This window comes from Polypterus senegalus, chromosome 7, assembly GCF_016835505.1.
Source record: "Polypterus senegalus isolate Bchr_013 chromosome 7, ASM1683550v1, whole genome shotgun sequence".
In the NCBI taxonomy this organism is placed as follows: Eukaryota; Metazoa; Chordata; class Cladistia; order Polypteriformes; family Polypteridae; genus Polypterus; species Polypterus senegalus.
The window spans coordinates 68,691,205-68,707,838 of NC_053160.1; the positions used below are offsets into that span (position 1 = coordinate 68,691,205).

At 36.7% G+C, this 16,634-nt stretch overlaps 1 protein-coding gene across 4 annotated transcripts in view; it reads left to right on the forward strand.

The window, feature by feature from the left end:
* The window catches only part of shroom3 (shroom family member 3), a 333,442-nt gene extending 317,129 nt beyond the window's left edge, over positions 1-16,313 (forward strand). For all 4 annotated transcript variants that reach the window (XM_039758806.1, XM_039758808.1, XM_039758807.1 and 1 more), the window contains one exon: positions 12,522-16,313. In XM_039758806.1, the coding sequence (XP_039614740.1) occupies positions 12,522-12,905 (384 nt within the window). In that variant the 3' untranslated portion in view covers positions 12,906-16,313. The remainder of the gene's footprint in view (positions 1-12,521) is intronic.
* The last annotated feature ends 321 nt before the right edge of the window (positions 16,314-16,634 follow it).

Below are 16,634 nucleotides of genomic sequence, written 5' to 3' on the forward strand. Positions count from 1 at the left end.
TATTTTAACGTCGTTATTCAGAAGTGAAATTGTAGATTAGTTGTTCCGTTTCTTTAGTTGTCAAGAGGTTTAATTCTGAATGTAGAGCCTGCCTCCTCCTATGTAGAGTCTCGCTTGGTAGTCTGGCGTGTTCTTCATCTATTTTAGTAATTTCGCTTTTTATCTCTGCTACTTTCTTGGCTTCGGATTTATTTCTGTGGGAAAGATATGAGATAATCTGACCTCTTAAGAAGGCCTTAAGAGTTTCCCAGAGTATTCCTGCAGAGATCTCAGGTGATGTATTTGTCTCTAAGAAGAATTTGATTTGTTTGGATATAAATTCCGTACAATTCTCGTCAGCTAATAGAAGCGGGTTGAGGCGCCATCTGCGGGGTGAGTGTATGGGGCTTAGTAATTTTAGCTCCAAGATCATAGGTGCATGGTCAGAAATAACAATAGCATCGTATTCACAAGATTTAATCATAGGCAAGAAGTTATTGTCTATAAAGAAGTAATCAATCCTTGAGTAACAATGATGCACTGGTGAGTAGAAAGAATATGTTCTTGAATTTGGGTTTAAAAACCTCCAGGGTCTGATAAGTTGTGATCAGTTATAAACTTTGTAATTATCTTTGCGGTGTTAGATGTCGTTCCCCCTGTGGAGGAAGTCCTATCTAAAAGTGGATTTAGAACACAATTGAAGTCCCCCGCCATTATAACTTTATGAGAGTTCAGATTGGGAATGGATGCAAATAAATTTTGTATAAATTCCTTATCATCAACATTAGGTGCATAAACATTTATCAAAATCATTTTACAGTTAGATAAGTCTCCCATGACCATTGCATATCTCCCTTCAGGATCCAAAATTACATCTGATGCTACAAATGGTACTGTTCTATGTATAAGAATTCCCACACCTCTAGTTTTCTTTGTAAAACTAGAATGGAACATTTGGCCAGTCCAGTCTTTTTCCAGCCGGAACTGATCCTTGCTTAGTAAGTGGGTCTCCTGTAAAAATACTATTTTAGCGTTTAGACCTGTTAGGTGAGAGAGTACTTTCTTTCTCTTTAATTCGTGATTCAGGCCTTTAACATTCCAACTTACGAAGTTAACTGTCCCGTGATGGAGACATTGATTCTGAGTTTTTGATGTCATTTTATAGTCTTAACTGGAAGTGAGACAGCTTCGGCCTTAATTTCCTATTTCCCCTAGAGTTGTTGCCATGCAGCTTATTATTACGTTGGAAGTTATAATTATTAAGATTAATAGGATAGATTAGGTATAGATCAAGCCTGCTTGAAAGGAACACTTTTTAATCAGAATAAAGCATCAAGTCAGTGAAACGTCTGGGATATTGATGTGGTCAGTTGAGTAGCAGAGAGGATTGTTAATCAGTTTCAGTTGCTTTGGTGTTAATGAAATTAACAACAGGTGCACTAGAGGGGCAACAATGAGACAACCCCCAAAACAGAAATGATTTATGATAAGGTGGAGGGAGGCCAGTGACATTTTTCACTCCTCATCTTTTCTGACTGTTTATTTCATTAGTTTTGCATTTGCCTACGGTCAGTGTCACTACTGGTAGCATGAGGTGATGCCTGGATCCTACAGAGGTTGCACAGGTAGTCCAACAACTCCAGGATTGTACAGTAAGTACATCAAGGCCACTGATGTGAATATCTCTGACCAAACAATCAGAAACAGACTTCATAAGGGTGGCCTCAGGGCCCGACGTCCTCTAGTGGGCCCTGTGCTCACTACCCGGCACCATGGAGCTCGATTGGCATTTGCCATAGAATACCAGAATTGGCAGGTCCACCACTGGCACACTGTGCTTTTCATAGATGAGAGCAGGTTCACACAGAGCACATGTGACAGACGTGAAAGGGTCTGGAGAATCCGTGGAGAATGTTATGCTGCCTGTAACATCGTTCAGCATGACTGGTTTGGTGGAGAGTCAGTGATGGTCTAGGGAGGCATGTCCATAGAGGGATGCAAACACCTCTACAGGCTAGACAACGGCACCTCTACCGCCATTAGGTATCGGGATGAAATCCTTGGACCCATTGTCCTACCCTATGCTGGTGCACGACAATGCCCAGCCTCACATATATACATATGCATATCTATATATATATATCTATATATCTATATATATATCTATATATATATCTATATATCTATATATCTATATATATATATATATATATAGATATATATAGAGAGAGAGAGAGAGAGAGAGAGACACATACATACAGTGGTGTGAAAAACTATTTGCCCCCTTCCTGATTTCTTATTCTTTTGCATGTTTGTCACACAAAATGTTTCTGATCATCAAACACATTTAACCATTAGTCAAATATAACACAAGTAAACACAAAATGCAGTTTTTAAATGATGGTTTTATTATTTAGAGAGAGAAAAAATCCAAACCTACATGGCCCTGTGTGAAAAAGTAATTGCCTTTGTTAAAAATAACCTAACTGTGGTGTATCACACCTGAGTTCAATTTCCGTAGCCACCCCCAGGCCTGATTACTGCCACACCTGTTTCAATCAAGAAATCACTTAAATAGGAGCTGCCTGACACAGAGAAGTAGACCAAAAGCACATCAAAAGTTAGACATCATGCCAAGATTCAAAGAGATTCAGGAACAAATGAGAACAGAAGTAATTGAGATCTATCAGTCTGGTGAAGGTTATAAAGCCATTTCTAAAGCTTTGGGACTCCAGCAAACCACAGTGAGAGCCATTATCCACAAATGGCAAAAACATGGAACAGTGGTGAACCTTCCCAGGAGTGGCCGGCCACCAAAATTACCCCAAGAACGCAGAGCGACTCATCCGAGAGGTCACAAAAGACCCCAGGACAATGTCTAAAGAACTGCAGGCCTCACTTGCCTCAATTAAGGTCAGTGTTCACGACTCCACTATAAGAAAGAGACTGGGCAAAAACGGCCTGCATGGCAGATTTTCAAGACGCAAACCACTGTTAAGCAAAAAGAACATTAGAGCTCATCTCAATTTTGCTAAGAAACATCTCAATGATTGCCAAGACTTTTGGGAAAATACCTTGTGGACTGATGAGACAAAAGTTGAACTTTTTGGAAGGCAAATGTCCCGTTACATCTGGCGAAAAGGAACACAGCATTTCAGAAAAAGAACATCATACCAACAGTAAAATATGGTGGTGGTAGTGTGATGGTCTGGGGTTGTTTTGCTGCTTCAGGACCTGGAAGGCTTGCTGTGATAGATGGAACCATGAATTCTACTGTCTACCAAAAATCCTGAAGGAGAATGTCCGCCATCTGTTCACAACTCAAGCTGAAGCGATCTTGGGTGCTGCAACAGGACAATGACCCAAAACACACCAGCAAATCCACCTCTGAATGGCTGAAGAAAACAAAATGAAGACTTTGGAGTGGCCTAGTCAAAGTCCTGACCTGAATCCAATTGAGATGCTATGGCATGACCTTAAAAAGGCGGTTCATGCTAGAAAACCCTCAAATAAAGCTGAATTACAACAATTCTGCAAAGATGAGTGGGCCAAAATTCCTCCAGAGCGCTGTAAAAGACTTATTGCATGTTATCGCAAACACTTGATTGCAGTTATTGCTGCTAAGGGTGGCCCAACCAGTTATTAGGTTCAGGGGCAATTACTTTTCACACAGGGCCATGTAGGTTTGGATTTTTTTTTCTCCCTAAATAATAAAAACCATCACTTAAAACTGCATTTTGTGTTTACTTGTGTTATATTTGACTAATGGTTAAATGTGTTTGATGATCAGAAACATTTTGTGTGACAAAGAATAAGAAATCAGGAAGGGGCAAATAGTTTTTCACACCACTGTATATTATATATATATATATATATATATATATAAAAATATACAGATCTACATATATATATATATATATATATATATATACACATATCAACATATATATACACACATACATATACATACATACACACACAGACACATATATATATACATATATATATACAGATCTACTGTACATATATATATATATATATATATATATATATATATATACTGTATATAGCAAAATCCCAAGACTTCACAGCTTATAAGAACTGGTATTAAATTTTTATTAAGAAGAAAAGAAAACCTTTTTAAACTGAGGGAAAATATACCAATAACTATCTGTTAAGGATCTCTTTGTATACCACGTTGTCAGTTCAGCACTCCGGTTGTAATATGACCAAGCTGTGCACTGAGATTACTTTTGAGAATGCAACGTACAGTTGTCCAGGAGAAAAGCAATGTTTCCTCAAATCAATGGCAACCTTTTGTAGGGTGTGTCCCTGAGACTTATTAATTGTCATCGCGAAGCAGAGCCTTACTGGAAATTTGAGGCATTTGAATTGAAATGGGAGATCAGAGGGTATAACGGTGATGCAAGGAATACATTCAGAGTGTGGCGCTCTGCTGTTTTTTTGTGTAGCTGCCTTCACACAGCTTCTCCGTTGCTTTATAAACTAACGCCGTATAAGGCCGTCGTTTCTCCTTGCTTCGCGGTTCTGTACTGTTTTATTGTTTGTTTATTACGATTGTTATAGTTATTGTGTAGCTATTCGAGACTTACTTTACTGTTCAGGTACCCATTTCCTTTATTTATTAATCCGCGGCTTGTACGCTATTTTTTGTTCATTTATTACGATTATAGATATTTATTGATTCCCTTCTTTAGCTGACTGCCTGCTCATATAATGCGCTCCGCTGGTTTTTTGTGAAGCAGCCTTTACACAGCTTCTCCGCTGTTTTATAAACGAATGACATATAAGGCCATCCTTTTTCCTTGCTTTGCCAAGGAAGCTGCCTTTTTATTTAATCCACGGGTTCTCTGCTGTTTTATTGTTCGTTTATTACGATTGTTATAGTTCTCTTTATATAGCACGTTGTCAGTTCAGCACTCTGGTTGTAATATGACGAAGCTGCGCGAGCTCACTCATGAGAATGCAACGTATAGTTGTCCAGGAGATAAGCAATCTTACCTGAAATCAATGGCAACCTTTTGTAGGGTCTGTCCCTGAGACTTACTACTTGTCATCGCGAAGCAGAGCCTTACTGGAAATTGGAGGCATCTGAATTGAAATGAGAGATCAGAGGGTATAACGGGGATGCAAGGAATACATTGAGTGTGGAGAAACTCTAGAGACAGCGTGTGTATTAACTTGTGGATTTTTCTGTGAGTATTTGATGGCAGCGTGACGAAGTTGCTTCCGCAAGACCGCGTTAGCTGTGGAGCTCAGCTCGGAGCCTATTCTTTTCCTACCTTGTCAATTGTGTAATGCGTTTTTTGAACAGGTTTGATTCATGGAAGTGATCACTCGTACTGTGTTCAGTTAGTTCACGTGAGCTGCTCTCTTGTGTGATGTTGCGATGTCCACGGCTTTATTTAATGTTAGCTAAGACCTGGCACTTAAAAGTTTCTCACTACAGCAATTTTAACTCTGTTACAAAGTGATCCAAAGTCTCGTTTATACCTCGTGTGTTCTCATTAAACTTGTATCTCGCGAATAAAATATTCGACGAAGGCATGACAAACGGCAGCGTGAGCGTGTCCATAAACTTAATTTAAACTTACGGTTTACACCGTGCTTTGTTTCCGCAGTAGCTACACTTATGAATAAGCTTTATATATTCAAGTTTTGACGTTATTTATTCTGACAGTGACTTTATATAATCAAGTTTTGACTTTATATATTCGGGAATGACTTTATATATACAAGTTTTGACTTTATAAAGTTAAATTTAGTCATCATTGCATAAATTTTTCTTCACCATAGAAATTTAAAGACTAAATTCAACTTCCATTCCTACCAAAGATATTTCTGTTGACTAAATAGAACCTACTTATATCCAAATTTGAGCTGTTGAGCTGTCGCCTGCCTGCCTGAATAAGTCACCCTCGCTTCGCTCTTACTTTTTTACTGTTCATTTAATCATGGCTAGTGGCGGAAAAATTATAAAATGGAAGGAGGATTACACCGAGTATGGCTTTACCAAAACAATTATTGATGGCGAATTATCGATTATTCATAAAGCTTCAATTGGTGATTTGTTTTTCTGTGTTAACCTCATATTTTTTCATACTTCTTCTCAAACCAAGGGGGTGCGAGGGTAAAATGAATCAGGAAGCGCTGATCAATGTAATTGGTGTACCAGGAAATCCTGCATTGACAGAAGTTCCCCTTTGCTTGGAATGCAAAGTGTGATTAAATGCATTATTTTTTAACGCATTATGGAGCACATGCATCGAAGCTTCTCAGCTGTGCTTGTGCTAAGAAAAGGAAACATTTTAAAAATAAAGTACGCGATTGTCAATGTAACCTTTTGTAAGTAGTGCCTGGAGGATTCAGTGTGGAGAAACTCTAGAGACAGTGTGTGCATTAACTTGTGGATTTTTCTGTGAGTATTTGTTGGCAGCGTCACAAATTCGCTTCCGTAAGACTGCGTTAGCTGCGGAGCTCAGCTCATAGCGAAATGAGGTGAATGGGAGGGGAGATGATGACGTGACTCCCCCCCCGCCTTAACTGTCATTCCCCCACAAACACAGTCTCTCGGAATTTGCATAAGCACAGCCCTTCACCTGCAATTTTAACTTAGTTACAAAGTGATCAAAACTCTCGTTTATATCCTGCATCCTCTCATTAAACTTGTATCCCGCATTACCCGTGGGCATGACAAACGCCAGCAGCAGCCTGTCTATGAACTTAATTTAAACTTTAGGTTTACACCGTGCTTTGTTTCCGAAGTAGCAGCACTCATGAATATGGTTGTATACAGTATGTCACTCGCTTCTTGTTTCGCTACCTTCTCAATTATATAATGCATGTTTTCTTCAGCACTTTTTGGAGCTCTTCCTTGTTTTCTACGTACTGCGTTGACAGATTAAGTGAGTCAGTGAGGGCTTTATTAGTATAGATTACAATTACACACATATGTGTGGAAGAAATTGAAGTAGTTCTTTCTTTTTTTTTTTTTACTATTCTAAAGGAGACTGTTTAACATCATACCCTTGGTTTATTGTTATTGTTATTATTGCATTAGGGTTTACTATGCTTATTCAGGGCCACTTTTTAACACCATTCCTTGGGTTTACTGTCTTAATATTTCAAGACTGTTGATGATTATATTTTATGCTTATAGTATTTAGACTTTATCAGCAATAGATATCTCTACTTTTTAATCCTCAAATGCTGCTGCTAGGGGGCTTGTTTTGTTTTGGACGTGCTCTGTCTCTAGGTATGTCAGAGGACTGGGACTTAGTGAAGTGGGGTCCAGCCTCATGTGGGGAGGTAAAATGGGGGGATAAGAGGGGAGAGAAAGAGAGCAAGCTATATCTAATCTATCCTTTCAATCCTTATAATTATAACTTCCAACGTAACAATAGTCTGCATGGCAATAACTTGTGGGAAAATTAGAAATTAAGGTTAAATCTGTCTCACTTCCAGTTAAGACTACAAAATGACATCAAAAATCAGAATCAATGTCTCCATGATGGGACAGTTAACTTTGTGAGCTAGAATGTTAAAGGCCTGAATTACGAATTAAAGAGAAAGAAATTATTCTCTCACCTAACAGGTCTAAACACTATAACAGTATTTTTACAGAAGACCCACTTATTAAGCAAAGATCAGTTCCGGCTGAAAAAAGACTGGACTGGCCAAATGTTCCATTCCAGCTTTACAAAGAAAACTATCCATCCATCCATCCATTTTCTAACCCGCTGAATCCGAATACAGGGTCACGGGGGTCTGCTGGAGCCAATCCCAGCCAACACAGGGCACAAGGCAGGAACCAATCCTGGGCAGGGTGCCAACCCACCACAGGACACACACAAACACACCCACACACCAAGCACACACTAGGGCCAATTTAGAATCGCCAATCCACCTAACCTGCTTGTCTTTGGATTGTGGGAGGAAACTGGAGCGCCCGGAGGAAACCCACGCAGACACGGGGAGAACATGCAAACTCCACGCAGGGAGGACCCGGGGTCTCCTAACTGCGATGCAGCAGCGCTACCACTGCGCCACCGTGCCGCCCCAAAGAAAACTAGAGGTGTGGAAATTCTCATACATAGAACAGTCTCATTTGTAACATGAGATGTAGTATCTAATCCAGAAGGGAGATATGTGATTGTCATGGGCAACTTATTTAACTGTAAAATTATTTTGATAAATGTTTATGCACCTAATGTCGATGATAGGGAAGTCATGCAAAATGTATTTGCATCTATTCCCAATGTGATCACTCATAAAATTATAATGGCTAGGGACTTTAATTGTGTTTTAAATCCACTCTTAGATAGGTCTCCTGTCACAGGGGGGTGACTTCTAACACTGCAAAGACAATTACACAGTTTTTAACTGACCACAACTTATCAGACCCCTGGAGGTTTCTAAACCCAAACTCAAGAACATGTTCCTTCTCTTCACCAGTGCATCATTGCTACTCAAGAATTGATTATTTCTTTATATATAATAATTTCTGGCCTGCAATTAAATTTTGCGAGTACGAAGCTATTGTAATTTCTGACCATGCCCTCTGATCTTGGAGCTGAAATCATTATGCCCCACATACTCATCTCGCAGATGGTGTCTTAACCCACTTCTATTAGCAGATGAGAACTGTACAGAATTTATATTAAAACAAATCAGTTTATTCCTAGAGACAAATACATCCTCAGAGGTCTCTAAAGGCATTCTTAAGAGGGCAGATTATTTCATATCTTTCATATATTTCCCACAGAAATAAATTAGAAACCAAGAAGGTATCAGAGCTAACCAGCGAAATTACTAGAATAGATCAAGAACATGCCAGGTGTCCAAGTGAAGCTCTTCATTGGAAAAGATAGGCTCTGCATTTAGAGCTCAACCTCTTAACAACCAAAGAAACTGAACAACTCATTTTTAAATCAAGACATCATTACTATGAACACAAATCCACAAGCAAGAAGTTCACAATACAATTCCAGCAATCACCAACACGAACGGAGATAAAATCATTGACCATAAAAATATAATGCACACATTTAGAGACTACTATAAATCCTTATATTCTACTGAGTTTAAATAAGACAACACACAATCTAATGTATTTCTGGATACATTACAGATACGACAAGTAGATACTTTTATTGCAGAGGAATTGGATAAACCTCTGGTGCTATCAGAATTACTAGATGCTATAAAGTCACTTCAGAGCAGGAAAGCTGCAGGCCCTGATGGCTACCCTGTTGAATTTTGTAAGAAATTCTCCACTCAGCTAGCTCCCCTCTTATTAGCAACATTTACAGAAGCTAGAGGCAATCAAATTCTACCCCAAGCTCTTCGCCAAGCATTAATCACTGTCTTTCCTAAACAAAACAAGGACTTATTACAATGTGCATCATATAGACCAACTTCACTTCTGAATAATGATGTTAAGATACTCTCCAAAGTCCTAGCCAGAAGGATGGAGAAAGTGCTGCCTTCGGTAATATCACAAGATCAAACTGAATTTATTAAAGGTCGACACTTAGCTTCCAGTCTCCGATGCCTGTTTAATGTAATATATTCACCTGCAAAGTCAAACGCCCCAGAGTTGTTATTATCGTTGGATGCAGAAAAAGCATTTGATATGACTGAATGGAACTACCTTTTCACTACATTAGAGAAATTTGGTTTTGGCCCGAACATTTGTGCATGGATCAAACTACTGTATACCAATCCAGAAGCTACAGTTTGTATTAACAACATTTGCTCAGACTACTTTAAACTAGAACATGGTACCAGACAAGGATGCCCCTTGTCACCACTACTATTTACAATCACCATTGAACTACTGGCAGTTAACTGTCGAAATGCTTATCAGATAAAGGGGATTCCCAAACATATGCAGTTTTTAATATTTGGAAAACATTTGGGATTAAATTGCTTACAGATCTTTATACAGATAACATCTTTGGATCCTATGAACAATTACATTCCAAATTAAATTTTCCAGCAACGCATTTCTTTCACTATCTTCAAATCAGAAATCTTGTCAAACAGAACCCACCCGATTTTCCCCATCTCCCACCTTCCTCTATGCTGGAAAACATTTTGCTCAGTCTTGAGGGCTCAGACAGTATTTCTGCAATATATAAAAATATTTTACAGACCCTCCCTTTCAAAGATCCAAGAGGACAATGGGAAAGGGATCTCTCACTCAACAAATCAGAAAAAGGAGTGGAAGTTAGCAATGCAGAAAATTCATTCAAGCTCCATATGCGCAAAGCACACAATTATTCAACTCAAAATTATATATCGAGCACATCTGTCTCGCTTGAAATTCTCAAAAAAATTTCCAGGGCAAGATCCAACTTGTGAACGGTGCAATCAAGCTCTAGCCTCACTGGGTCACATGTTTTGGTACCGCACCAATTTAACATGGTTCTGGACAAAAAATTTTAAGTCCCTTTCAGACAGCCTTGGTGTCACAATCCCTCCTAATCCACTAACAGCTGTGTTTGGTGTTCTTCCAGATGGCCTTAAAGTGAAGAAGGACAAACAAACTGTGATTGCCTTCACTACACTATTGGCACACAGACTTATCTTGCTAAACTGGAAGAATCCTAACTCTCCTCTAAGTCAGTGGGTAACTGATGTTTTATATTATTTGAAATTGGAAAAATGTAATTCTCACTTAAAAGATCTGTGCAGAACTTTTTCAAAACCTGGCAGGATCTAATCAATAATATTTTAGAATAAGCTCTTAAAGCACTGAGGAAGCAGATTCTCTCCCCATTTCTTTTTCTTCTCCATTTATCTGTATGCGCCTAATAAACTCAGCAATTTATTCATTTTTACTTTTTTAAGTTTTACTCCATTGGCCATCCTCCCTTTCAGGGGTGGGGGTTGGTTTGTTTTCAATCCTATTTTTTTTTATAAAAAATGATCTATTTGTATTGAATGATTACAATAAAATAAATAAAATAAAAAAAAAGAAAATGATGATGCTGTGTATTGTGAGGATGGAAGAGGGAAAAATAAAGATTTCTTTTTATGTATGTTTGTTTACATGAAATATATCAGTCTTCCACTTGCTGAAGATTGAATACAAACAGGGTCAAACTTAGCTGCATGCCTACATAATCTCAGCTATTTTAGGAATGCTTCTCTGTGACCTGGCAGAACCTCCTGCTATAGTGTTTCTCACTTTGATAGTAAAAACATATTACACTGTATTTTCTTCTCTTTAACACTGACAGTACGTATTCTACAAGAGCATAACGGTCTCTTTCAAAGCACTTTGAGCTACATTGTTTGTATGAAAATGTGCTATATAAATAAATGCTGTTGTAAGCTCTCTGTTTTATTGCTATTGTTGTTTCTACTGTCCTTGGACTTATTTTTTTCACATTTTTGTAATTGCTATTCTGGCAACGTCACTTTGTTTCTTGTTTTAGTTTGGTCAATATCATTTTGTGTTGATTTTACATACAGTAGCTGTGGCCATATGGTCTATGATTGTTGCATCTGTAGCCTATATGATGTTTCATGTCAGCTTGCCTCACTAACATGAGCAATGGATCTCCGTCTTTTTAATATGAGAAAAAGCTTTAAAGCGGTTCAAAGTTGAGGAGATGTTGGTGTTATGGTTTCTTTTGTGAATATTCAGAAGTCTTCTCACTTTTCAACCTTTTAGCTTGTCTCAGACATCACTTCTACTTCGGCAATCTAGTATGTTCATCATGCAGGCTGTCTAACAATATTACAATACCTCTGGTGAAACGGAGTGAATATATACTGGCAAAATCAAAAAAATGCCTGAAGATATGAAAAAAATATTAATACAGTAGCCTAATGCAAAATTCAACCATTGGTGATTTCCTGATTTGACAAAATTATATTTTAAAAATTGCAGAAGAATAAGAAGAAAGGGAAAAACAGGACAAAACTCCACAAAAGCAAAATATTAAGCTTCCAAATACAGGTCTTAGATATTACTAGAAAGCTGAAGATTTAGAAGATGGTTTTAATTTTAAATATATTCTTTATAATGTTTTTGATGTAAACATTTACACATACAGTATCTCTTCTCGATACCGCATGTGCTAGGAAATGGAATTCTGACATCTGCACTGTGCAAATGATTATCTTGTAGCTGCAGTTGTTCTGTGAGGTTGTTTTATTAGTTAAACTCATGTATTGGTAATTGATCCATTCTTGCTGCCCTCGTAGTGTATCTTAAATATTTTCCTCCCATTGTCTTAAAGAGGATAGTCTCAGTACTCCTTGGTAGACTGTGCTAAGGGAAAACAAGTTCCTGCTTTTGTAAAGTATGTTACTTTTGTAAAAGATTCCCAATTTCAAAGTTATATGTATTTTTCTAATCTTTGATGAAATCCCTTCAAACATAAAACAAATACATCATTCCATAAATATTTAAATAAAGTAAAATTAAGAGATCAAATTGTGGAAGAATATGTTTCTGTTTGTTATGTTGGTAACTAATAATCCAGGTATTTATTGTGTTTTTACAGAATTCCCTAAATCAGAAGCGAAAAATACTTTGTGGACAACATGAAGATGCACGTGAGTTGAAAGAAAATTTGGACCGCCGTGAACAGGTTGTGTTGGATATTTTGGGCAACTATCTGACCTCAGACCAGCTGCAGGAATATCAGCACTTTGTGAAAATGAAGTCAGCCCTCATCATAGAGCAAAGAGAGCTGGATGAAAAGATCAAGCTGGGAGAGGATCAGCTAAAGCATCTCTTGGACAGTTTGCCACCTAGTTTTATTGCAACTACAGATATGTCCACTTCTTCTAGCAGCACCCACAAGGATAGCACATCCACTGCCATTCCCACTGTAAGGGCATGGAGACCTTCACCTTTACCACCCCCGCTGACCACGTCATTGTAAAGCAAGTTAAATTCTATTGTACTTGATATTTTACATCATTTTTGGTGATGCATTTTACTTTAAAATATCAAGATTACATATATGAAAAATGTATTTTGTTTTTATATTATTAGCAGTAACATCCATTTGATATACTGAGCAAAGAACCCTTTAAATCAAAACACTGGTGCTATGCTGACATAAATTTATATTCAACTTGTCTTCATCCACTGCTTGCTAGTTTCTTTTGTTTATGTTATATATATATATGTTATTTTTAATGTATTGAAGGAAAAATATTCATTCCTAAATTTTGAATATTTTATTTTACATGGAGACTTGAAAAAAAACTTTAGGTATCTTCAAAAACAATGTAAATAATTTGCACTGCAGTTACAGGAGACTTTCTTTAACTATTTGAAAATTTTAAGTTGCTGTCACAATGCCATGAGACCATTTCATTAACTATTTATGTATTTTAATGAAAGTGCTGTATATATGCTAACCTTTCATGATTCTACTTTGCAGGGAAAGTTTTTTGTACCATGAAATATGGAAAAAGGCCTAAATGCTTATTATGATAGTCATACTGTCAGGTGTAAAGAAGCTCTCTTAGGAGAATTTCTGTTACTTGTCTTCCATTGTCCACAACTGAAAAGATTTGAAAGCCTTCCTTGAATTTCATATTGTGAGTCTGCAGAATACCACAAAAATACAGTAGTAACATCTGCTGTGTTTGTTATAGAAGTAATCCATACCTTACTAATATAGAATATTGTAAAAGACTGAACAGTCTTTCAGTAAGCGCAACGTCTTCACAGCAGATGTCAGCTGCTACTATAAAGTAGCTACAAAGTGAGTTAATGTTACAGAAAATAATGCTTTGATTTTGCATTTCTAGGTCCTGACCCCATTTAAGGAATTTGCATCAAGAGTTTAAACCATGGTTTTAGTTGCAGTAAGATGGGGGTGGATCACTTTTGAGAAAAAGAGAAATACAACTTTTATGTTTACTCAGATTTTGGCTTCAGTTTAATTCCCCCAGTCTCCTTCAGACTTCTCAAGTACTTGGCCAACTTGAGATATAAGAAGTAGTCTCAATCACAACACATATAAATGTACATAGAGCTTTGCAAAAATGTCTGACACGTTTCACTAGTTTTTTTCTTTTATATATAGGTAGTAGTCGTTGGTTGTTGACAACAGGTGTTCAAATGTAAAGAACATTTTTTATTTCATGCTACCTAAAATACAGTCCAGGTTTTTGTTTTTTTTTTCCCTCCAGCTTTTTTTTTGACAGATTTTTTGATAGGATCTTAATCTAAATTGCTAATTTACACTTTTATTTAAATTATTTTATCATTGTTTGAAATGATGACACCGATTATATAGCAGCAATAAAAAATCAGTTTAATATCTGAAAAGAATTGGTCCATCCATTCATTTCCAAACTGCCACAATCCAGCTCAGGGTCTCGGGGATTTGGAGCCTGTTCTTGCAACACTTGGTACAAAAGAGGAACCAACCCTCCTAGTTCAGCTCCATGGAATGTAACTTAGAGACCTCAGCATTTGTGACTATTTTATTCACCAAAGGAGAACTGTGTGCTAAAGGTAGTGAGGAGACTTGGTGAAACTGCCTGTATAATATCTTGAAAACGTATTGGTACTCTCATATATAAAAATTAATAGCCAAAAAAGCATCTTCAGTTTGTTTAAACCTACGGTTTCTGTGATTTGTTCAGTCAGTGACCACAACATATTGAGTAGTGTACTTAATAAGAATATTTTTTGGCTTTAAAAATATATACTTGTAGCTATGATATTCTGTAAGCATCACTGAATGCCAGGAGTACATGCCTTTATTTTACCTAATTAAACAGTCACAAAGTAATCCAGTATTACGGTTTTTCATCTGACCATTTTGGAGGTATATTTTCCAGAACATTGTCAAAATGTTGTTTTATATTTTATGAAATATGTGTATTTCTAATGGAGACTATATTTGCTGCTTGTTGATAATATAACAAGATTTTCTTTAGAAAAAAAAATTACATACGCAGTGCCATGTCATGAATTTTAAGTTCTTTTACAAATGAGTAGGTCTGACTGAAAATACTGTTTACATTTTGTGATTACTGGCAAGTTTTTCACCCTTTATTATCAAGTATGAGGAAAATTGCTTTTTTTCCTATTTTTCCTTTACAGTATTTTAATAATAAATTATCAGAGCATAATATGTATATTCACCCAACATTCTTCTAAAAGCAGTTTCATAACATCCTTGACACATCTAAAACATTTTCATATTATCCGTGCTTTTCTAGATGTATAGACACTCTTAAGTCACCACAGTTGATATGGTAACACACACAGTTGATTCCAAATGAACTGAGTTTACAGAGGAGAAAATACAGTAGAAATTGATAATAAAAAAATAGTATCTTAAAGCACAATAGTTCTCATTCAAAGAAACCTTTTTTAGTGTCCAGTTATTGCATTTTTCTCTCATGTAGAGAAGAACATTTAAAAAACAGAACTAAAATTGTCTAACTTTCACCGTTGATTACCTCCAACTGTGCCTTAATAACGTTAATCATAATGCCAATCCTGCAGGCGGGATTTGTGAAAGAGAATTAAATTTAATATTTGCTTTTCTTTGTCCTTTCTTTTCATTTTACAATAATTCATCGTTTTAGAGTAAGAGGGTGTAGGGAATGGGGTGCTGATGGAGAGAAAGTAAACAAACTGGGCTGTATTTGTAGAATGAATGTAATTGTGTATAAAGGACTGCATTACTGAATCCTATTTAATATTACATTTATCTGTAACAATTAACTCAGCAACATATCTTTCAGCTGCCAGTTTCAACTCAATCTAACTGTATCATTTCATTTGGAATCTGCTAATCAAAACGTTTTCTATATTTGTAAAAGTATAATTTTGTGTTAATGCTGTGACTTCACATTTTTGTACATTTGCTTGGGACACCATTGCTTCTAAATAAAGTTTCATGTTATGTAGTGTGTTTTGAACACACACCAGTATGCTGAATTAAGATAGAGTTTGATTCAACAGTACAGGTTTTAGGTCGGTACTTAGCTTGCAGTCCCAATCTACTTTCAGCACTCTCTGACTGGTGGACTTCATTTTGTCATTGACTATTTTTTCTGAAATGTGAATGAGCATAGATTAATAGTCATTTTTACAGTAGTTTATAAAGGCTTAAAATGTTATTTGACATATTAATGCAAAAAGGTTGTATGAAATGCATACAATAAAATAACTTTGTGGCTATCAGCATCGTGTCTCAGGTGATTTGTCCCATATTACCACTCAAAATTGTCCCAGTGTGTGTATGACATACAAAGACTGGCATCCCATCCATGACTGGGTCATACTATAAATACATTGCAGACTCCCTATAACAGTGATCAGGAAAAAGCAGGTATAGAAAATCAGTCAAATGTAGCAAAATATTATCTAAAGAATGTAAAATTTACATTAACTATGTTTTTTATTGTCTGTTTCTGTCAGGATATAGTCTTTAGCTATAGTTTGTGTGCACCCTCTACCTTCCATAATGTTGTGCTGAAGGGGAAGAAAATTGGTATGTACACAAACATGACATTTATTTTTGATAATAGTTTGTGTATATTTTAACTGTCTGCTATGAGAGTGCATTCAGGTCCCTTAAATATATGGACTGCAGTGTTTTAGTGGCCTGCTTTAATGAACTCCTGTCTTACAT